General features: G+C 42.5%; 2 protein-coding genes across 5 annotated transcripts; one reads left to right on the top strand and one right to left on the bottom strand.

Moving 5' to 3' along the window:
• Nucleotides 1-60: 60 nt before the first annotated feature.
• Nucleotides 61-18,232, bottom strand: LOC133141883 (zinc finger RNA-binding protein-like). Of its 3 annotated transcripts, none has more exons than XM_061262685.1 (20): nt 18,132-18,232; nt 17,851-17,929; nt 14,574-14,856; nt 13,906-14,098; nt 13,342-13,554; nt 12,515-12,780; nt 11,899-12,111; nt 11,056-11,347; nt 10,502-10,683; nt 10,018-10,137; nt 9,757-9,902; nt 9,140-9,305; nt 8,739-8,950; nt 8,306-8,456; nt 7,640-7,781; nt 4,246-4,343; nt 3,245-3,340; nt 2,052-2,163; nt 1,435-1,532; nt 61-1,256 (listed from the first exon to the last, which is right to left on the bottom strand). In XM_061262685.1, the coding sequence occupies exons 1-20, from the start codon at nt 18,166-18,168 to the stop codon at nt 1,065-1,067; spliced, it is 3,291 nt and encodes a 1,096-aa protein (XP_061118669.1). In that variant the 5' UTR covers nt 18,169-18,232; the 3' UTR covers nt 61-1,064. The 3 variants fall into 3 exon arrangements, 2 of the variants coding, with proteins under 2 accessions (XP_061118669.1, XP_061118670.1); XM_061262686.1 differs by having other exon boundaries at nt 13,954-14,098; XR_009710137.1 differs by lacking the exons at nt 61-1,256; nt 1,435-1,532; nt 4,246-4,343 and having other exon boundaries at nt 2,123-2,163.
• Nucleotides 18,233-20,351: 2,119 nt separating this feature from the next.
• On the top strand, nt 20,352-22,567 carry LOC133142336 (activated RNA polymerase II transcriptional coactivator p15-like). 2 transcript variants are annotated; one of them, XM_061263499.1, is made up of 5 exons: nt 20,352-20,503; nt 21,398-21,470; nt 21,651-21,767; nt 21,998-22,106; nt 22,192-22,567. In XM_061263499.1, exons 2-5 carry the CDS (start codon nt 21,399-21,401, stop codon nt 22,269-22,271), a joined length of 378 nt encoding a protein of 125 aa, XP_061119483.1. In that variant the 5' UTR covers nt 20,352-20,503; nt 21,398; the 3' UTR covers nt 22,272-22,567. The 2 variants fall into 2 exon arrangements, with proteins under 2 accessions (XP_061119483.1, XP_061119484.1); XM_061263500.1 differs by lacking the exon at nt 20,352-20,503 and adding an exon at nt 20,549-20,741.

Genomic DNA, 22,567 nt, shown 5'->3' with positions numbered 1-22,567 from the left:
GACAATGTATAAATAAGTTTGACATCGCTGTTTGCAAAGTACATTGAAGAAAAAGCAACATTTCAATCTGGAATGGTTTTATTCTGCCCACTGTAAAGCAGTAATACAGAGCAAATGACCATCACTGAGAAAATGGATGTACATTGAAAACCACAGCTACAACACTGGAGTGGACACGCAGTTGTCACAGGCTCACAATTTTCTACCATCATTTCCTCTTTAGATTTAGACACTATGCAGTATTAGATTCAGGGCTAAATGCCAGGCATTACTCTTCAATCAGTAAATAAGACGGTCCACGTAAAAAAAAAAAAAACTAAAAAAAAAAAAAGGTCATGCATGTTATTGTCAAAATAAAATGCTGACAGCTTAAACTTTAAAATGTTTAAATTAGATCCAAGGTATGGAATTATAAGTACAAACACAAATGTCTCTGCAATAAGTGACAGCTTAATACAATGCCGTGGGCAACCTGCAAAAGCATTTGGCATGAGATCTGACAAGTGGAACATTGCATTACTTTGAGAAATGGTTTTATGATTCCAAGTTGGGTGCATTATACTGGCTAGACTGAAATAAGTTGACCTTGTTTAAAAAATATATATATATTCTTACAAGCATGTATTGTTAATCAGGTTTTTTTATGAATAAATACCTGACTAATATAATTGCTCAACCTTTAGTTTAAGATTTTATTGTTGAGAGAATTCCCCACTTACCCCCAATTGAAAACAAAAAATGCTCCAGAGTTAACAGGAGGCTGTGGCAGAGCCTTATTGCAGATAATCCTACAGTATCGTACCCAATAGGTAGCCTATAGGGTAATCGGCTTTAGCAACGTTGAATGCACTTGACCCACTGTTCAGATCATTCTGAAGCCAAAACTACACAGTACAGCACAGACATTGACATGGAATTTTGGTAATACCCAGGCTAGCAGCAGTCTGGCAGACCTGCTTAACGGTTATAAAACAAAACTGGGAGGTCTAGAACAAGTACAGTACACTAAAGAGATCACAACTAAAATGTATACTGATGAAACGGAAACGAAAGCAAGGCTAGTCTCAGTGCGTCTCCTGGCCGTCGTAGTCCTTCTTGTCCTTCTTGCCCTCGCCCTCGCAGCCGTCCGGGCCCTCGCTGCTCTCGCGCCGGCGCTTGCGGTTGTTGCGCACGCTGAAGCGCGGGTTCATCTGGGACAGCGGGTCCATGCCCAGGACTTTGTGGATCTGGCGGAAGGCGAGCAGCCGGAGTGCGAACTACCGAGACGAGAGAGACAAAACGTGAAACGTCAAATAAATGACCACACCAATAAAAATTATTTTGCTCAAATTTAAGGTCAACCATAGTCCCCCCCTCCCCCTACATGAAGCAGCTTTCTTTAAAGCTAAAGTGGGGTTGTGCTTTTGTGTGAGCCGAGCAGGGCGTGGGGCTTACCTGAGCGCTGGATGTGATGTCCTCTCTCTGCTGCTCGGTCATGGCACCCAAGGTGTCCGTTGAATTCTTCTCACAGGGGTCTACCAACCCCGGGCCACCTACACAAGCAAGCACACATATTATCCCCATAACCCCTGAAACACCAGACCACCTACACAAGCAAGCACACATTATCCCCACAAACCCCCAAACAGAATGACTCCAACAGTTACCCAGGCTTCCAAAAAATACTTGGTCAGAAAGTAAGGACATGATTCATCATTTTGAAAGGTTTTGCCACAGCCTTTTTCAGGTTACATTCTGTTTTCAGGGTCTCGAAAAATGAAAAGAAATATTGCCGATTCACTTCTTTTTAATCAACAGACACAAAAATGTTCAACAAAAAGCAAGGCATAATTAGTAGCTGGCTGCAGGTACTAGAATTGCTGTCGTTCTGTCTAGCCAAGGATTCTGTCTAGACATGGATGGATTCCTCTTTATGATTCACCAATTTTTGCCCCAAAGCATAGTTTGTCAAAATCTGAAGTTTAATCACACCACACTCCAGCACAGAAGGCATTTTTTAGAATCACAGTAGTTCCAGGTACAGCTGAAGTAGCCCACACATTGAGTCTTACCTGGCAGCAGAATTCCAGAAGAAATGCATTCAAAGACTCTCCTCAGTGCATCTCCAGGGCTCAAGGGGCCTGAAGCACTAGATATGGCCTTCTCAACAAGCAGCTCCATGGCCTTTAAAAGAGAACAGTGGCCACATTGCCATCTATTAGACAGGTTTTTCTCCTTTTTTGATCCATTAATTATGGGTTTTTGTCGCCTCGTGGCTGCAAAACTTCACCATTAGGAATCAATAGTTTATTCCAGGGGTTCCCAAACTGTGATGAGCAGAGATGATCAGAGGGATGAGGGAAAAGATGGCAAACAATGGGAGCAACGACATGGAAAACCAGGGAAGAGAGATTTGGGGAAGTGTGAATACTTCAAGTAAGAAACGGAAATACAAGTTATATCGCCCAGGGGTTTCCATGGATTATTGATGTGGAAAGTCCAACAGTGTGGGGAGAGTACTGCAGTTTTAGCCAACCGCTGTCTCAAGCTGGCACCCATTAACTAAACACAAAAGCCTGAAAAACAAGCCGGTTAGTTTCTTCCAATACAAACTGCAAGATCTGTGGAAAAATAACAAAAATCCCTGATGGATTTCAGGGCAGCAGTGATGAAGCAGCCTTGTCCCACTGAATAGCAAGCTCATCCATCTCATTAAGACTAGGTAAGTAGTACGTGCACTACTTAGCTTTTATCATTAGTACCATGGGAGTGTTGATCTTTTGGAATAGGCTTGATTACTGTAGTTTATGATGCTTGGGGATTATTTGTGCAGTGGTTACCACATGTTGGTGACGTGATCAGAGATGGGGTTCACAGAATGGAAAGGAGAGGATGGCTTGAAAAGTTTGGGAAACACAGGCCCATTTCATCCAAACAGTAGTCATCAGTAAATGCAGGGGCAATGGTGCTCTGGACCCTACAGAACATGCTCTGAAGTTATGTAACAGTGGGTAAATGTCAAACATATGGTTGTAAATATGACTTTACCAAAAATGAGTTATCCTGAGAAACAATAAATCTGGTATCGTTCATATGCATAACAACTGTGACATCTTTGTGCTGTATTAAAATGAATACATTGCATAATTAGCATTATTTCAATGGTATAAAACATGTACAGATGAGTAATTAAAACCCATTCCCAGGGGTCAGTGAGAGTGGACCGACTAGATTGGCAAAAACGAGCAGCATGGTGGTTACTCACCCAGCTAGGGAAGGCAGACCATGTGGGAACACGCTGACAGAGATCGCGCAGAATGCGAATGATAATCACACAGGATTGAAGTCCGTTTGCTCTAGCCTTGAGTGCAACAAAGTCAAGATTAGTTGGCCACAGGAATGCACAACCAGCTCATACACAGCAGGGGTCTCAGAAAGAGGTGCAACACTACTGCTCACAATGGAAGCTTGAGATCAGTCAAGTTCTCATGCCTATCTTTATGGTCAGCTGCCATTAACAGCAGTATTTTACCTCATAGTTAGTAAGAGTTCAAAGTTTGTAAGATGTACCAGGGAGAGGGTCCTTGTCATCTTATAAACCTTGACCTCAGTTTCAAATAGTTCACAAACAGGTACTTTGAATTACATAAAAAGCTCAGAAGAAAAAAAAAAAAAAAAAAAGAGCAGGAACTGAAGTCAAGGAAATCTGCTTTATTTTGCCCATGTGTTTGCCTTATGGCACCATCACAGCAAACTAATCAGATGCTCCTTTTCTCTCAGTCCCGATTAAAACCAAATCACAAAAAGTACAAAAGCTCAACATGAAAGCTCTTATGACACTTTTATGCCAAGTTACTCTGCAGCCTTATGGAGTAATGCTTTAGATTATGTGTAGATAGTATTTATATTGTACCACTACAATCATAAATGCAAGGATGCCTTTCAATTTTTATATGACCAGAATAAAGTTCACATCAATAGGTATAAAAACAATACAATTCCAAAAACAAGCCTCAACTAGCTATGGGTTACATTGTTCTGGTCAAAACTTGCAAATACTGTAGGCATCCTTGATTTTTTTTTTCTTTCCCCCCTTTATAGGTTCTCTTTTTTTTTTTCTTTTTTTTTTATCCAACAGTAAATTTCTGCACATTTGCATTTAATGAAGACTAATTTAAATGACTATGCTTTTTATTAAAAATTAAATAAAAATAAAGAAATGCATCTCATAAGGCTACAATAAGAAAGTAAAATGATGTTCCAAACCTGGAACCACTTAGCGTGGCGTAGAGCAGCCAGAGCGTCAAGGCATTTTTGCCTGTCCAAGACGTCCGCTGGGTCTTTCACCAAACCCGAGGTTACATCTAAAAATGGATCGAATTATCAAAGGGTGGTGAGGGTGTTTGACCAGGTCAGCAAGACGTTCTTGGAAACACATTGCCACACATACCAAGCCTTCTCCAGATATCAGCTCCCTTTAAGACCATGAGCGTTCACAAAGCCTACCCTACATAACGACAGCAAGAGACATTCCTTACTGCGGAAAGAGACTACACTGAAAACCTGAACAAAATGTTCCTGCCAAAATGGAAATCCACTCGTCTCCAATTATTTGTTTCCATCATGAAAGGCTTTGGGTCAAGGGACAGCATTCGACTGAATGATTGTACGTTTCTGAAAAACAGCCAATATCTCTACCCGGTGTTTATATTATTACCTATAGAAGTTTCCAAGGTGACCAATTTGGCACTTGGAGTAATTTACCTGAAATTAAGTTACCCAAACTCAGGAGGTAGCAAAAGTAAATCCTTCACTTCCTAGGTCTAATCATCATCATGTAGCACTTCCAGAGAATAGAGGCTTATATTTACACAAGTTAACCATTTCCTATGTTCTACAGTAACTTCCTATAACTATAAATGGCACACAACACCAAATAGGTTATAATCAATCACAGACAAGGATAGGAAATGGGTAGCAATGATTCTGAAGCTGCTACATGAAAACATGAATGCATGTACCTCCTGGATTATTGAGGACAGGAATAGAAAATGGGGTGGGGGGGGATACAAAAATAAAATAAAATTATGGACATATTTTGCTTTGCATCTGCAACCAATGCTATTATCCAACCAATAAATATATGGGTGTGTCCACAGCTTAGATTTAAGGACAAAAAATGACCACTGTCATTACTACACAAGTAGTAGTTTTAATGAACGTTTCTTTTTCTTTTCTTTTTTCTTTTTTAAATCAGGGAACCAACAAAAATCAAACTTCAGTAATTAAAAAAAAAAAACTTAGTCCCCTGTGGCAAACACCCCTCCTGGAGACACAGACTGACAGATCAAAATGGGTTATGGTGGAAAGACAAATGACCTAATGGAGATCAGACCAGCTTGGTGCATATCCCTAGCATCGCTTGGCAGGTGTGGCAGAGTGCTTGGTGAAAACCCTGGTCAAAAATCCTTCCGAAGCTGTGGAAGCAGCCCCTGACTGGAGACGAGTACTGAAGATGATGTGAGAAGGCTTTGGACTGGACTTATAAAAAATAAAAAAAAGCTACAGATACAGGGAGACGGCGGTTCTTGCTGGAAAGAAGAGAAGCTCCCAGCGAGGGTTAGGACATCACTGCATGCACACCTCATCAGCTGGCTTTAAACCCCAGTCATTCTGCACTGATGGCTGTAAACCCAGGTTCAACCAGATTCCTCTCACAAAGCCTTCCTCCCTGAAGTTTACCGATACTCCCCTAAGTAAGCCAAAATAGGCAGTGACACTGGCTGTGACATTGCCTTTTCGCCTTTCATTTGAGGGCAGGTTGTGTCAGTTTTTCCTTAAATTGCACTCAACATCTTTAGTCAAGCGATATCTTTTCTGGAGGGTCATTCTCTGTGATATAAACCTGGCTTTGGACGGAACCCCGATTTCCTTGAAAGTTGGCACATCCTCCGGTCAAAGGCACTACTTGAGCAAAAATGTTAATTTATATCTTAAATAACTTGACAGGCTGATGAAATGGTTATTTTTTGGAATTGGAATTGCTCACTAATGCTTCCTTTTTTAACCTCAAAAAAGGTAATGTGTTCGTTGTACCATTTGTTTTGTAAAATTATACTTGCAAATTGGCTAATCTTCCAAAATCACATTAGATTAGACACAGGTCTGTCAGCCTAAAAACAGAGCAAATAATTCTGGTAAAACAGACAGCTCAACATGCAGTAAGATTTAGCATGACATCCACTGCGTGTCACATATGAAGATAAACTGTAGTTGTGCTTATCTGTGCCTCCTTTGTCATCAACAATGATCCTCTTCTTTAAGTGTATTTAAGATATATATATCTGGCCAGAGCAGCATCTTTGACAAAGAAAATGTGCACATTTAAGAAAATCAGAGGGTATTTTCCATTTTGAGCATGTTGTTATCACACGGAATGACCCCTTATAAATATTATACAGTTTTATGAAGGGATAAGGCACTGTAGGCACTGTATCCAAAAGGGCCTCTGTTCATGAACATTGTGTCATTTTTCACTGTCATCAGTGCATTTTGGGTCTGAAAATGAACAGATTCACTCAGGGGAGCAATTTCTCTGCACTGGGCACCTCAGAGGGGTGAACTTCTCTCCAGACAAAATAAATATTTGTTTCCTGTGGGGATGTTCTTGGTCAGGTAGGACTGTTGCCTACAAAATGGGTCCTTTCTTTCTTGCTCTAAGTGGGTTTACTGTCGTTTGTTAGCATCTGGAATGAAAAGGCTTCCATTAGAAGATTCCTAAACGACAGAGCCACCCATCGGGGAAAGGATTTGTTTGAAGTTGGGTTGGGGGAGAGGAGATTTGAGAACACAGGAAACAAAAATGAATCTTACCTGGGACCTAACTAGAATTACACAATGCAAACACTGATCATGCTTTTTGGATTTCTGGAAAGCTAAGAGCACTGGCAAGTGTTACAGTGACCCTAGAGCTTCTCTGCTGGCACACGAAACAGTATCTGACCCAACCTTTCGGCTGCAGTGGAATGTTTCAAATGACCCAAGAAGCAATGGGAGATCCACCAAAACTGCAAGTGTTTTGGAGTTATAAAAATATCACTTAAAGCACAAAATGCATTACGGGGGCCCTGCTATGCAACCCCATGTTAACTGTGGGTCATATCACACTCCAATAACTTCCATTAACAGGTCTTTGCCTTGGATCGTGTCATTTAAATTCTTTGATGAAAAATATTTAATACTTTGTGCAAGTCTAGCCAGACTCTATATGCATAAGAGCGGTGTGTTAAATCTGACTACATTCTGCCTATGATGTAACTTATAAGAACCAGGGACAGGTCTTACAGTAACACCTTGCATCAATGCATTAATGGGTGATCTAGAAATACTTCACATTCCAAGGCTTTGGAAGGCATAAGAGCATGGGAAGATCTCATGAACACACTTTTTATCCTGGAAAAAATACATTCTCCCCCCCTCCCGCCTTTCATTTCAGTTTCTTAGAGAAACAAAACTTAAATGGCAGATGGCATTCAATGACTACAACTCCCACAATTACTGTCTGCTCTGTGCCAGCAAATGGGCTCTTCAGGATAGAACAAATAAATTTGGAGATTTATTTCACAGTGAGTAGGAAAGGAAGTGCCCTGCTCTTTCCAACCTCCATCCCGCGCGTTCTCCTCCCGGATGGTGGGCGAGGTCAGCGTAATGGTCACTTCCATCTTGGAGTCACCGCAGGAAGTCAGGATGATGGCCGCTTCCGGGATGGAGGCCTTCACTTCGTACTTCTCCGGAGTCACCATCTTCAAGCCCAAATTTAGGATTAGCATTCATACACAGACGGAGGACTCCAGGTACAGCATGGCTGCATTTCATCATGCTATGAGCTCAGCCAATGTCTTTAGGTACACTTGCATTAGTAATGACACTCATACACCCAAGACGTCCCATAGATCACACTACGGACAACACCGTAGATGAATAGTACACATAGTCCTGTTCACAACTTTGCCTTTATGAAACTAGCGCATCATGAAATCCAGATGTGTCCTCAGACCAAAAGTGAGAAGCGTCAATGAGCTCACTGAGCAGGGTTTAGTACCAAGTTGATCGAACGTAAAGCTCAAAAAAAGAGGTTTTATCATTTAGTTAAATGTTTATTTCCGCTCTGTAGTTAGCTAAAGATCACTGCAGTAGATATCTCTGGACTACTCAAGGAACAGTTCAATGATATGTATAACATTTAAGAATCTTGAGCCAACTTGACCTCTAGCCAGTATTACTGGATTGCAGTTGGTTGACAGACAAGAACTGAGGAAGCTTGTACCGTGAGCTGTTTGGGGAGGTGTTCCACAATGGATGCAAGAAGGCTCTTGGTGGGTTTTTCAGAGCAGAGCAGGACCAGGCTGACATTCTTGTCCCCCCGGAGGAGGAGGCCCTTGGCCAGTACTCCCACCCTCATCACACCTTTAAGAGCCCTGGGACGAAGAAAGGGAGGAGACGGATGAAACAACACACAGACACCAGCACCAAACACACAGAATAGCATGAACACAAAACTGCATCCAAACAAATGTCACATCCCTCATAAGAGGAGCAGTTGCATTATACTGTTGCTTTTTTCAAACACTTTAAAAAAAATTACAAAAATTAAAAACACTGGTGCCTTCAGCCAGAGCAGCACAGACGATTAAGTAAAGCTTAACTGCAGCCCCTGGAGCTGGATATATACAAAGTGGCAGCCATGTTCCTTGCTGTACCTGTCTCTCTGGACATCCTTATCTTTATCCTTTTCCTCATCTTTCCCCTTCCCCTTCTCCTGGTCGGTGATGATGTCGGACACCAGTTTGAGTGCTCGTTCCGTGATGGAAACGATTTTCTGGATGGCCTGGAGCTCATCCTCCACGGGGTAGATAGCAGCATGTTTGGTCATCACATATCGGTCATCTGAGGAGTCAGGGCGACGGGGTGGCTGAAAGACAATTACAGCATTCACAAATCAGACAACTTCCCTAGATATATCCAATATGACCATTTTACCAGAGTCCATGCCTTCCCATAAGTTTCCCCTTTTAAAATATCTTCAAGGACTTTGTAGGACCTTCAGAGAACGGGTTTACAGGTAGTGTGACGCTGCGGATGAGAGCCGCAGTAAGCTCACCACAGGTCCCTGTGGTTGTGGAATAGGCAGGCCAGGCCGGACCCCCAGCAGGCCAGGCGGCCCCGGGGGGCCCGGGGGATAGCCTCCGTCAGGCATCCTGCGGCGCTCGTCCCAGTGGTGCTGCTCCTCCTCCATGCGACGCCAGTACATGTCCTCCTCATAGCGCCTGCATGGACAAACGGGACCATGGGGTCACCATCTTCCCTCAAACACCCAAGGACATAGACTAAAGTCCACCATATTCACACACAAATGAATAGTACATATTCAATTCAGGAATGATGTTGGATCTAATGCTCTTATTTCCTGCAATATGCCATGGCAAATGGTTCCTTTTGAAAGAGGCTGGCCTACATTTTGCCTTGATTAATTGGCAGACCTGCACTTGAAATAAATCATCAGTGAAGTCCTAAATGCTGAAACTGTGGATTCATGGGGATTGAAACCAAACCAGTAAAATAACTTCAAAAATAACGTGAAGCCAAACCTGCATTGTGGTGCGTTCTGTTTTGATGCAAAAATGCACTTAAACCCATTTTTTATAACTTTAATCACAAGATCATCATGGTGCGTCTTGAGGAAGGGCTGCTGCCTGCAGAGGCCATCACTGTGCTAACCTCATCTCCATCCTCCAGCGCTCCTCCTCCTCGCGCCTCCTCCAGTACTCCTCCTTCTGCATCTGCTTCCGCATCTTCTCCTCCTGGATCTTCCGAGCACGGATACTGGGCTTCACCTCCACCTGGAGGTCAGGGTTCACCTTTTTCTGTGCAAAGGAAGCAGAAATACTGCTCACCCACTCTGCGACCCCTTACAGTGCAAAATATTCCAATGATGAATTTAGATTCATGGCTGATTGATAGGGATTGTCCATCACAAACCTTATATTGCAGGCGGTGTCTCCGTCCCTTCAAATGCATCTCTTTAGCATTTGGATCATTAAAGCTACATTCACACAGCTTGCAGTGGAATCGGATAACTTTGCCTTCATCGTTGCGTACCTGAAACAGAATGTTTTACGTGGCACCCTTAATATACCCCACAAGGATCCAATGCAAAATCCTAATTGTGACATTTATTATACTTCTATGTTTACGGGAAAATGCCTTAACAGAAAGATTTGCTTGGATACACCAAACAGAATCACACAGGGCACAGTACATTCAATAACACTAATCCAAAAGTCATTTCACATTTAGGTGCGTCTAGAAAATAAGTCTTTGTCTAGGACACACCCCACATTTACTAAAGAAAATCATTATTATATAACCAACCTGCATGTGCATGTCCAAAGAACGTACATGAAACAGTCAGTGTTCTTCACCAGGGACCTAATAATGAACACACAATACAACCCCAACTTGCCTCTTCCACGTAGTCATGGCCGACGGGCTGGACGTCGCTCTGCAGGGCTGCGAGAGCAGACTGTGTGGACAGAGACTCGGCGACAGGATCAGCCTTGGCCTCCTGGGTCTGGGTGGTCAGCAGGGGCTGAACAGCCTTCACGTCCTCTGCCTTAGAACCCGTGGTCTGCAGTTTATTTCCCCCTGCACAAACAAACGGTCAACGTGGACACCAACAACCTGGGCCACTTTTCACACTCTCGCCTTGAAGGATAAAAGCAGACATTTCTCAGTGCCTTGGCCTTCAGCAGGGCTTAAAGATTGATTGTTGCAGGCAAAATGATGACTGCTCCTGGCATTATGGCTGGCCTCATCCGGACACTCCAGCACCCTGCTGCAAATCTCCTAATTTGGCCAATTTTAGAGATTAACAGACAGATTTTTTCAGATAGAATGACCATTGTCTAAGAGGTTAAACACATATTTGGAACCTTACTTCAAACTGCATGTCAAATATTTGTCAACTGATAAAAATAAATAAATAAAAAGAAACTGAATTGTAATCGAATACCTTACCTACGAAATTGATCTTGGGTGTGTTCACCTTCTTGATGGCTGAAGAGCCGGTGGGTGGAGCGACAGGGCTGGGGCCCTTGGCCTGCCCCGCGGCGGTGGAGGCCCCGCCCACGAGGTTGACGGGTTTCAGGTAGGAGGAGGCGGGCGTGGCCGCGCTGCTGCTCGTCACGCTGCTGACCGCAGGCCCAGCGGCCTTGCTGGGGGCAGCGGTGGTGGCCGTGGGCGTCTGGGTGACCACACTGGGCTCGGTGGAAGGGATGGGCTTCCCAAGCTTGGTGTGCAGCTTCACCACCTGCAGGAAGAGTGGGCAACAATACAGGGAAACGCTGAGGTACTAAGCTCTCGAGAGCATACCCCACACATGGAAAAAAGAGATTAACCAGAGACTGCGTGACAATTCAAGTTTCCTCAACAAGAACATGTAAGATCATAATCGTTCAAAGAAATGTGTACCTCCATTCTTCCCCCACAGTGTAAGCATTAGTTAGCTTGGAGACAAGCACCACAGGGATAGTTAGGCAAAGGAATGGCAATCATAACATGGTCCATTCTACTAAGGGAAGTCGAGGCATGTCTGAGGTCAATGAAGTCAGTGCTCCCTCATAAATTTGCTGTATGCCCGAGAGGATCATTACCCTTAGCTACATATTTTCTCCAACTGAGAAGCAAATGGGGATTGTTAACAATGCCAGATGTCTGAATTAAAACGAGTTGGAGTTCAAGACACACCAACATCTGCACTTCAGAGATCAGAGGAAATGGTGCACAAGCCCCGGCCTAAAAATGGACACTGGGGCGGGACCACAGAGAACAGCAGGAGCCCGAGGACCTCTCCGGTGTTACCTTCTGGTGTTTGGCCCCGCGGATGTGTGCGGCGTAGGCGTCGGCCCCTGTGCAGGAGACGTCGCACAGCTCACAGCGCAGCTGGTTCTGAGTGCCCCGGGCCGAGCTGGTGCTGGAGGCCCCGCCCGAGCCCCCCGCACTGCCGCTCTGGGACACCTTCAGCGCGGCCTCCTTCTTCTTGTGCTTCTGCCCCTCCAGGTGCTCCTTGTACGTCTGAGAAATGCACATTCACCCATTAACTTACTTCTACAAGCATCCTGATGGCAAGCCGTGCAACAGCAGACAGCTCGCACGGAAAGCCCAAATGCATAGGGCCATCATAGCAGAAACTCAGAAAATTACATTTGAAAGTTAAACCAGTAAACTACAAAAATGCAAAAAATAAAAATAATAATAAAAAATAAAAAGACAGCATTTTATTTTCAGCAGCCATCAGAACATGACTTTGACAAGCTCGTGGAAAGAAAGCCTGCAATGTCTGCAGCCCTTAGCTTTTCTGATTTGGCATGCATGCAAAATGCTCCTCTGAGGTTTGCTTGGCCAGTGTTAGCGTAATTTCACATTCCCACGATGGTCATGTGATCCCTTCGGTTGCCAGGGAAACGGCAGGCCTCACCTGAGGCCCGGCGCAGCTGATCTTGCACACATCGCAGTAGTGAATCTGGGGGGGTTTGGGGGGCTGCTTGGGTTTGAGCTGCTTGTTCTGGAAGGGGGTCTTCTTGGTGAAGGTGCTGCCGGTCCAGGCCGCAGTGGCTGCTGCTGCTGCCACGGCCTGCTTCTGCTGCTGCTGCTGCTGTTGCTGCTGCTGCTGCTGCTGTTGTTGCTGGTAGTAGGACGAAGCAGCAGAGTACACGGCCGCCTCGTATCCGGAGTACGACGTGCCTGCAGAAACACCCGGAGCGGTTAGGTCTCGCACAGACACGGCTGGGAAGCAGCCATTTTGCTGCAGTGCAGCTAAGCGGGACCTGACTGACAGCGAACGTACTGCAATGCAGGAACAATGACTCATCACAGCCAGGACTAAGAAGGTATTAATTCATGGGTGTTGGGTCAAATTACATCTCTGCGTGAGGATCACACAAGAGTCGCACAGTGTGATTTCTGTGTATCCGAGCTCACTAGCTCTTGCTGGACAGTGTAAGGGAGGACTGACAGAGCACGCACAGTGCCACTCAAGATTGTACAGAGCGGAGCAACACAGCGAGCTCTGAATCACAGGAACCCGCACATCATGAATATCTATACAAGTCATGAATATCTATACAAGTTTCAAATCAAGACGGCACACCTTTTCCTCACAACACTCCTGTGAAGGGATCAATGAAACATGCGACTGCATCAAAAATGCATGAATACGAATGGTAGAGAGTAGAGGGGGGGGGGGAAGAAAAAAGAAGAAAAAAAAAAACCCCAAAATTGTCAGTCCCAGGCAGCGGCTCTCACCCGAGTAGGTGACGGCGGCGGTGCTGTAGGTGGGGCTCTGGGAATATGACGGCACCACCGTAGCGGCGGCCGGCTGCACGGTGGAGGACACGGGGTAGATGGAGAAGGTGGAGGTGGCGGGGCTGGGCACGGCTGGCTTTATGGCTGTAACCTGACGCGTCTGCTGGCTCTGTGTGTACGCTGTGGCCCCTTGGCTATAACTCGTCTTTGGAGCTAAGGAGATGGAGACAAGACATATTTGTAAATGGAAAAAAAGTGGACGGGGTCATTCATAAGACCTACTATTCAACTAACCATCATCTACATGGGTTAATAATCTGACGCCAAAACAATTTTCCTTCAATCAAATGTGATGACACAATCAAAGCATGCAACTTCAAAATAGAGTATACTGTACATTGAATACACAGAGTAAAAGGGGGGGAAAAAAACAGAAGCATGCATTTTTAAACTGCCAGTCATAGCCTAGACTATTTCCCCCCCCCCCCCTGAAATCCGCATTTGAAAATTGTACACAGACTGAATGAAAAGCAAAAATGAAAATGAATAAAATAGAGTATTGACCTTGGAGACTTTTCTTCCATGTTGACTCCCAGGATGTGCTAAGCGTACCTGTCTGATAGTAGGACTCAGCCACAGAGGGTTGTGGCTGCGCGACAGCAGTGGCCACAGCCGCCGTAGCCGTAGGCTGCTGGTAGTACTGTTTAGTGTCATAAGCTACGGCGGGGGCTGTGGACCGCACATACGAATAGGTGTCCTGGAACAACATACGAAGCACAACCTGGTTAAGGAGCATTCACCGTGAGGCCACGCCACGCCACGCCACGCCACATCAAAGACCTGAGAGGCTTCAGTGAACCGGGGCCAAACTACTTCAGGAAATGCTAGTGAGATCAAACCTAATCATGTTTGCAGATGGTATAATTGGACGGTTTTTAAAAGCAAGCAAAATAAATAAATACAAAGATAGGAGATCTGGGCTAGTACTTCCTGATGGGAAATCCTTCTGCTGTTCAGCGGGGTTCTTGAATATAAGCCAGCGGTTAAGCAGTGCAGTGAAAGACTCAGTATTTTGTTTGTGAATATTCAGTGCTTAACTGTATTAATAGAAATAGTGAGGGAATGACTCAAGACTGACTTGCACAGCCATTGAAGAGAGAATGCGTTATGCTCTTTGCGTTCAAGGCGGCACGAGACGATAAACGGAGCATGGACTGCGTCCAGCGGGTCACCTGGTAGTTCTGCGTGGTGACGGGCGGGGGCGGGGGCGGAGCCTCCTGCTGCCGCTGGGCGTAGGCGTAGTCGGCGGCGGTGTGCGTGGGCTGGTACCCCCCGTAGGCCGCGGCCGTGGCCGCCGCTGCCACCGCCACCGGAGCCGGCCGAGCCATGGCCACCGTGGCCCCCGCGGGCGCGTACGCAGCCGCCACGGTGTGGGCCGCCACCGGGGCCTGGTGCACCGTGTAGCTGGCCACCGTGGTGGGGTGGGTGTAGGCTACCCCGGCCGTGGGCTGCTGACTGCAGAGAGGGAGAGAGAGAGAGAGAAAGAGACAGGAAATGGGTTGGAGGGAGGAGAGGGGAAACTAATCTTCTGGCCTTTTAAGCTGAACAGAGACAAGGGATTTGGGATTAGGCAGTAGTAAGCAATTTCCCAGGCACACAGAATATCTCCATATTTTTTCCTGAAGAAAACATGATACAAAAAAACTTTACATTTTTATAAATTTTCAGGGGTTTATGCCAGTATTATTTTCCTCAAGGAAGATGCGCTCCGAAGTTTAACATTTTTGCAGCACACTAATGCATTCCAATTAGTAGATGTGCTCCCAAAAACATTTTGCCCCCTGAGAGCACATCAATTCTCAGGAACAAAAGCTCCTAAAATGAGAGCTCTATAGAAACCGGATTTTACTAAAAATGTAAACTGCAGCTAGAAAATCTCATCTAGAACACGGAACCTGTAAGTATTTAGAGCATATTAGAAGTGGTTCTATTCCACTGAAACCAGATTCTCTAAAACTCTACCCACGTGTGTCAATATTATTATATCTTTTTTTTTTAAATAGATCGAATTCAGCACAAGAGTGCCTGTGTTTGGGTATTGGTTAAGCAACATGTCACCAACTGTCAGCTTTATAAGAAAGGTTTTGTGACGCGTTGATTCGCAGCACATATGTACACGTGAAAAATTAGTGTATTCAGAAAATGTGGATACTGAGCCTGTGTGTATCAGTCATTACAAACAAAACTGCAAATTATGAAGAATGGATGAATTAAAAGAAAAGTAGCAGCCATGAACAAGAATCGCATGGCTTTACAGTGAAAGAACAACACCAACTGCAATTTAAATAAACTGCTTTCAGGAATTAACAAAGAAACAATGATGGATAAACCAAATTAATTTAAAGCAGACAAACTGATTGCACACCCCTGACAGATTTCCACATTGGATCCTTGTCTATCTTTAATTGTTGGATACTCTTTGCTGTTGCTATGGAGGGGAAAAACGACAAAAAAAAACAAAAAACAAAACACACACAACACACCCTGTTGATAGACTTCCCTTTGAGAAGATTAGGAATTACAACAGCAATGTCAACCTACAAGCTTAGTTTCTAAAACAAAGTTAAATGTGAAAATAATAACTAGAATTCTTTCAAACCTGCACAAAATGTTTAGAGTAGATTTCTGAATCACTCTTCTTAGTATACATGTATGAGACCATCAACAAGGTACATTAGAATTGTTTTAAGCAACGGGTGGGATGGCATTTTGACTGAAGCAGGTATACAGTAAGGCAAGAATGCACTACAAAGGCATTCTTTCCTTGTATTCTCAGAAGCACACAATGGTTCACACAATTATATCATCATAGAAAATACAATATTATGACCAAAATACAAACAAACTCAGTAGAATAAGATCAAGATAGGGAGGGGGGGGAAAAAAACAAAACAAAAAAAAACATTAAATGTTCAGACATACCAACAGAAAAGCTGGGAAAATGCATGTCAATTGCCATAAGTAATTGTACAATTAGTTGGCATGTGCCAGTACAAAACATGAAACCCTGGTGTCTCATGGCAAGCATTTGTGACTGCCCCATTTTTTTCAAGAATTCCTGCAATAAAATTATGAATAACCATGTTGCTTCTAGCTGTGGTGCATTTCAACTTAAATGATTTGTAACTAATTTAGACTGGCACCACCCAGGATGGAAAACAGGCAAATTTGCAACACTCCCAATGCAGAACAACTGGGATAGCAGGTATGCAGATTACACAGACAGGGAAGCCATATACAGCACAGTGAGGCTCTCCTATAGAAATTGAAAAATAGAAACAAAGAGAATGGTCCACTTTTTTACCACCCAAGGTCACTTAATCATGACCTTGCACAATGTCAACGAACCATGTATATAACTGCACAAAACATGGTGCATTGTGATACGTTTTCTTCATTTCCTTTAATAGACAATGGTCTACATTTTATCTTGTTCTTATAAATTACAACGGTAGTTCTAGTGTTAACACTAGACGTATACAACCCTGTAGTATACACTATACAATACTACTGACAAAGCAGAGCCTAAATAATTAAATTTCTCATTGAAAAATGCAACTGCTGCAGTAAAGAACACTGCATAACAGATAACCTGGATACGAACATATGGTGTATAAAAATTTAAAAGAAATGCATAGAAGTAATCTGCAATAGTCTTGGGGCAGCCCTTCTAAACGTTTTAACCTTTTCTCTTGCTATATCATTTTGCTCCAAAAAAAAAAAAAAAACAAGAAACCCGTAAGCTTTTATTTTTCCAATTGTTAACTGTATATAGTGCCCGCTACGTTTTTCATAAACTCAATAACAATGGTTGACGTTGACAGAACACGACGTTTCCTTTTTTTTTTTTGTTAAACAGACACTTTCTAAGCAAACTATTCATCATTGAATCATTTGCAATGCTAGTGAATGTATGACTGCTTTGAATGGGCTTTTCCCAAGAGCACTCGTATGTATTCCCATACTAAAATCAGAAGAGTTAGCTGTATTAATACGTATATCTTAACTGCTTCATTTACGTAGCTAGCTGATGCTGGACGTTATGTCAAGGTTGCATAATTTTACCATGGGCTTGTATAAAATCATATCACGCCAAGCCTCTCTGCAGAGAAACTGCACGTGCGCGTTTATCAATATTAACGCTCCGAAAACAGCAGTAAAACCCTTGGAAAATCCACTGCAGACCAGTGAAACGTCGAAGCAATATGACCACCGTACTGCATTAGCTTGGTGCTGCATACTCTTTCGCCACCCCCACCTCCGTCCTCTTCTCCTTAGTCTTCCCCCCTCCCCCTCTCCCTCTGCCCTATCCCACACCCCCTCCCCTCCCCTACCTTCGATGAACAACAACTGCAGTATCCACACAGGCAGCCTCAATGGCGATTAAACGGCTAGCGTCTCACTCTCAAAGGAAAGGCTATCTTGTAACGTTATCACAGCCAATTTTACCTGTACTGCGCGGCACCATGGGGGAATCCAAAGTAGTTGCCGGTGGCCATTTTGGCATCTTCACCTAGCCGGCTGGGCACTGCAGAGAGAAATGGTGGGTGAACGTTTACCGTGTAAACCGACTATCCTCGCACAATATTCGGAGCAAAACTGTCAACGATAAGTAGCTTTGTGGACGCATTAGCTAGCCAGCCCATCTAGATGAACACTCCAGATCTTATTCTCGATCGTTCCACCAAAAAACATATGCTCTGTGTATTATTTAATTTAGATTTACTTACCATAGGTGAAGGAGACTACTGGGCATATGGGAATCATTGGGTTCCTGTTCTCTGACGAACTCTGACTCCTCACCCTTCCGATTTATATTAGAAGGTCAGACCAGGAAATGCCTAATATTGAACATGCGCATACGCCTTGTGGGTGATGGAACTTGTAGTTTCGAACGCTTAAAGGACAGGAAGGTGGGATTCATTTCAGTACTATCACGTATTTAAACATTTTCAGCTTTATTAAAAATCGTTGCATTCAAAAACTGGTTTATCAGAAAGTGCTATTAAATTAAGTAACACTAAGAAAAGTTGTATACAGCCTAAACGAATGTTTTTCAATTAGATGAGACCAGATCTGAATTAGTGAGGTACTGCTCATTCGGCAGTCCCTTAATTGTGAACTTGCCAGTGCACGAAAACGAGAAATGTTATCTCCATGTATTACTGCATAATATTATGTTAACTAAACAGTTATTGTATAATAACTATTTACTCAAGTAATTCGCAACTGAAGAGAGAATCAAATGAGATTTTTTTTACTTGATTTTTCATTTATTTCGAGTAAACAGTGTTCTTGTTTAACTGTACGTATGGCTAGTTCATGTCTGTATACAGTGCAGTCTGTAAACATTTTGACAGTGGTACAATTTATTTGCTTTTGGCTCTGTAGTCCAGTACATTGGATTTGAAATGAAACAATTAATATGATGTTAGAGTGCAGATGGTTAACTTTAAATTTGAGGGTTATTTACAGCCGTATCAGCTGATCTGTGTAAGAATTACATTATTTTTTATACATAGTCAGTACATTTTAGGGGACCAAAAGTCATTTCACTTTAAGCCACAGTTCATTTCTTAGCCCTTTATGATTAACCAAGGGAGTCAAATCACTCAAGACTGGTGGGCCTTCATGGAAATTAAGTGCTGGGCCTTGAATTCTAAATAGTTTTTTAAATATGAAGGTTCAATTAAGGTCCAGAATTACCATGTTTTCTTTTTTTACATCATATGTTCAAAAAGCATTTACTCTTTTTGTGTTAATAATGTATAGAAATAATTATAAAAATGTTTTGTGGTATATCTTCAATGTTAGGAATGTGAGCATATTTGTTTAGCCTCATAACTTTCACATTTTACAGATGTATACATGCATTTATTATGTAGAACGTTTCAGTACCCCTATGAAATGCATGTTTATTTTCATGTATATTTTAATGAAATGTTTATATCGACCACTAGAGGTCACTGTTTTAGTCACCATTCAAATTGGGTTTAGAACATAGAAAAAAAACCCTCGATGAGCACTTTATTAGGAATACCTTATTTATTCATGCGATTATATAATCTGCCAATCGTATGGCAGCAGTGCAATGCATAAAATCATTGTACCCAAGCAATTGAAAAAAACTGTTTAGAGTTCTGAAAAATGCCCTTAAGGTTCTGAAATTAGTGTCAATGTGATTGTAAAAAACTATATTTGAAAAATGTAAGTCTTTTGTTGATTCCATTGAATCATTAATAAAGTGCACTACTTTCCATATGTTGGAAATGAAAGCTAATGTCAATGACTGTATTATTTTTACTTTACAGTATTTTTCTGAATATTTATCAATAATTCTGATACTGCGCTTTATTTACAAGAATCTTGTGGCCAATGTTTGTTTTTAGGATTTCTGTAAGTAAACAATATTCATTAATTCATTATGTGTGTCTAGAGGTGTTGGGGCTAATATATTGAATGTATCCAATTTATGAATGTATTTAAATTGAATCAAACCAGTGTTATTCAGTGTTATGCCTTCCTTTTGTACAACTGCCATCCGTATAACTTCCCAAAATGTTCTTGTTTGCACACGTCATATATGTGCGCTGATTAACTTATATTAATATCATCTCAGTGGCCCTTCCTATTGAGTGTACCCATTAGCCTATCCATAATTTACTGTATGTACTGTATTTAAGTGCATTTGTGCAAATCAGAATTCTACAAAAGCATACCCTATAATGTAAGTGGACCAGCGCTGAGAAGCGCTAACTCGCTACATGGGATCAAATATTCAGGGTGTTGTGAATATTACGGCATGATTTTAAGATCAATGAAGTCCCATGGAACGTACTGATTCAATAAACAATCCACATAGTACGCTAGACTTGTATCTCACAAATTCAGCGTATCGGGCAGACTGATTTGAATATAGCCTGATGGGTTGATAGCTCGCGCAGATGAAACTAGCAATCCTTATGTCATCTTTGCTTGGTGAACTTGCGCATGAGATGCGCCAACTTGATTTCCGTGAATATAGCGTCATTATTCAACTCTAGTCCCAAAGACTTCCCGCGCCTGTGCATCACAATCCTTTCCCAACGCTCTTCCATTCCAAGTAAGTGGTCTGTTTTTTTAACCACCGTTGAGTAACGTACTAGCTAGCTATGAAGATGCGTGAATGTGTGAAGAGTAAAATATTGCATTTAGCTTTCTGCATAAATTGATGCAATTCTGCGGTGAATTGAGTACTCTTAAGCACAATTGCATTCGTTTCGTGGGCCTACGAGAAAAGTGTGCGATAAAATTAGATTTTAATCCTCATGCAAGCTAACTTTTGAGCATCTACTACTACGGCAAGCCAACTAATTTACGATAGAATAATTCCGACCGGCTTGATAGCTAGCTACAAAAATCAATAGTAAGAAACGCAAGTTGGCTACCTAACTGAATAAAATAGAGCTAACAAGCTACGTTAGCTTGGTAGCAGGCCATGTTCGAAATTTTGCAATTGTAACGTTAGCTAGCTAGATAACGTTAATTTCATCTGGCGTTTACGTTACAGTTGCTTGTTGGTTAACTAGCTACCTACACATGCAAGACTGTGAGGTATTCTTAACTAACTAGTGTTAGCGGAAAATTGCGCATTAACTATCCTAACAAGTCCTACAGCGTTCTGTTCAATGTTACTAATGGAACAATGTCTCTAGCTATCATATTTCAAAATTCACAATTGAGCTAGCTAGCCGAAAACGAAAGTAAAGTGGCTCGTGGTAGAGCTAGAAAATGCGCTTGCGCTAGCTCTTTATGCTTTGGTATATAGTGACATTATAAAGTGCCATCTTTGCAAACATACATTTTATCGTGGCCATCCATTTTGATCACATTTTGTAACGTTCTTAATTATCAATCTAATGCTGATGTATAGGTCACTACTAGTAAATGAAAGCAACTGAGTATATACATTTATTTATTATACTTGCTGTATAATCCCCAACATATTGTCTTTCAGAATGCCAAAATCAAAGGAAGTGTTGTCAACCTCCACCTCTGGTAGCGACTCTGACAGTGAAGTGGAGACAAAGGTGTGTGCTTGGGTTGTTGTTAATACAGCCTTGTCATGTTTTATGAATTAGAATCTTAACATCAGTTTGGGACTAGATGTGGTTGAAATGGCAGGCTCTGTAGCATTTCAGCTGTGTGCTTAGCGTCTGACAGGTACAGGTTATTCTCTATGAATATGTGGATTGCGTTTCTTATGACAGGCCAAAAGGAAGAAGCCAACCCCACCTGAGAAGCCCTCAAAGAAACAGAAGTCTGGGGAGAGTTCCAGGGCAGGCGGGTCTTCCAAAGGCAGCAACAAAGATGATAACATGTTCCAAGTAAGAGGCACTGCAATTGTTTTTATTGTACTTGAAGTTTTGAATACATTTTGGCTTTGTGTGAGTCCTCTCACACATTCTGAAGTGCGTAATGTAATAATGTATTAATTATTCTACCCTTGTGAATTATTATTTTTTTTTCCCCCTGAACTTTGGTTGCTCTATTCTGGCACCGTGATGCGTAGTTGATAGTTTGTGAGCAGCTAGTATTGAGTTGGTATGTGTTTCAGATCGGGAAGATGAGGTATGTGAGCGTCCGTGACTTTAAAGGCAAGGTGCTGATTGACATTCGCGAGTACTGGATGGACCAGGAGGGCGAAATGAAGCCCGGAAGGAAAGGTAAATCGTATCTTGACCGAGCGCTCCAGTTGGTAAACACTATTGCGTCACATGACCCTAACATCCATTTTTGTAATCATTTCAGGCATCTCTTTGAATCCAGAACAGTGGAGCCAGCTGAAGCAGCAAATCTCTGAGATTGATGATGCTGTGAAGAGGATATAATCTTTGTTTAGAAGTACAGCTTGCTTAGTGTTTTTAGACTTACCAACTTTTACACTGGCATAAAAATGTTTTCTAAAGGAAATAATTCTTTTTTAAGCAACTAAGACCACATTGTGTATATATGCAGTTCAGTTGAGTTTCAATATTTTCTGCATGTGTTGTGTAGTGGGTACAAAAAAAAAGTGTTTTATCATGTTCTAGGATGGCTCAAGCCTGTATGGTAGGAAAAGGTGCAAGGTCTGAGAGATTCTGTTTGTTCATAGTATTAAATAAAGGCCATAAATGCTCTGATTAAA

The sequence above is a fragment of the Conger conger genome, chromosome 12, assembly GCF_963514075.1.
Source record: "Conger conger chromosome 12, fConCon1.1, whole genome shotgun sequence".
In the NCBI taxonomy this organism is placed as follows: domain Eukaryota; kingdom Metazoa; phylum Chordata; class Actinopteri; order Anguilliformes; family Congridae; genus Conger; species Conger conger.
Note: the sequence above shows the minus strand (reverse complement) of the source record. Positions and strands in the feature narration are given on the sequence as shown.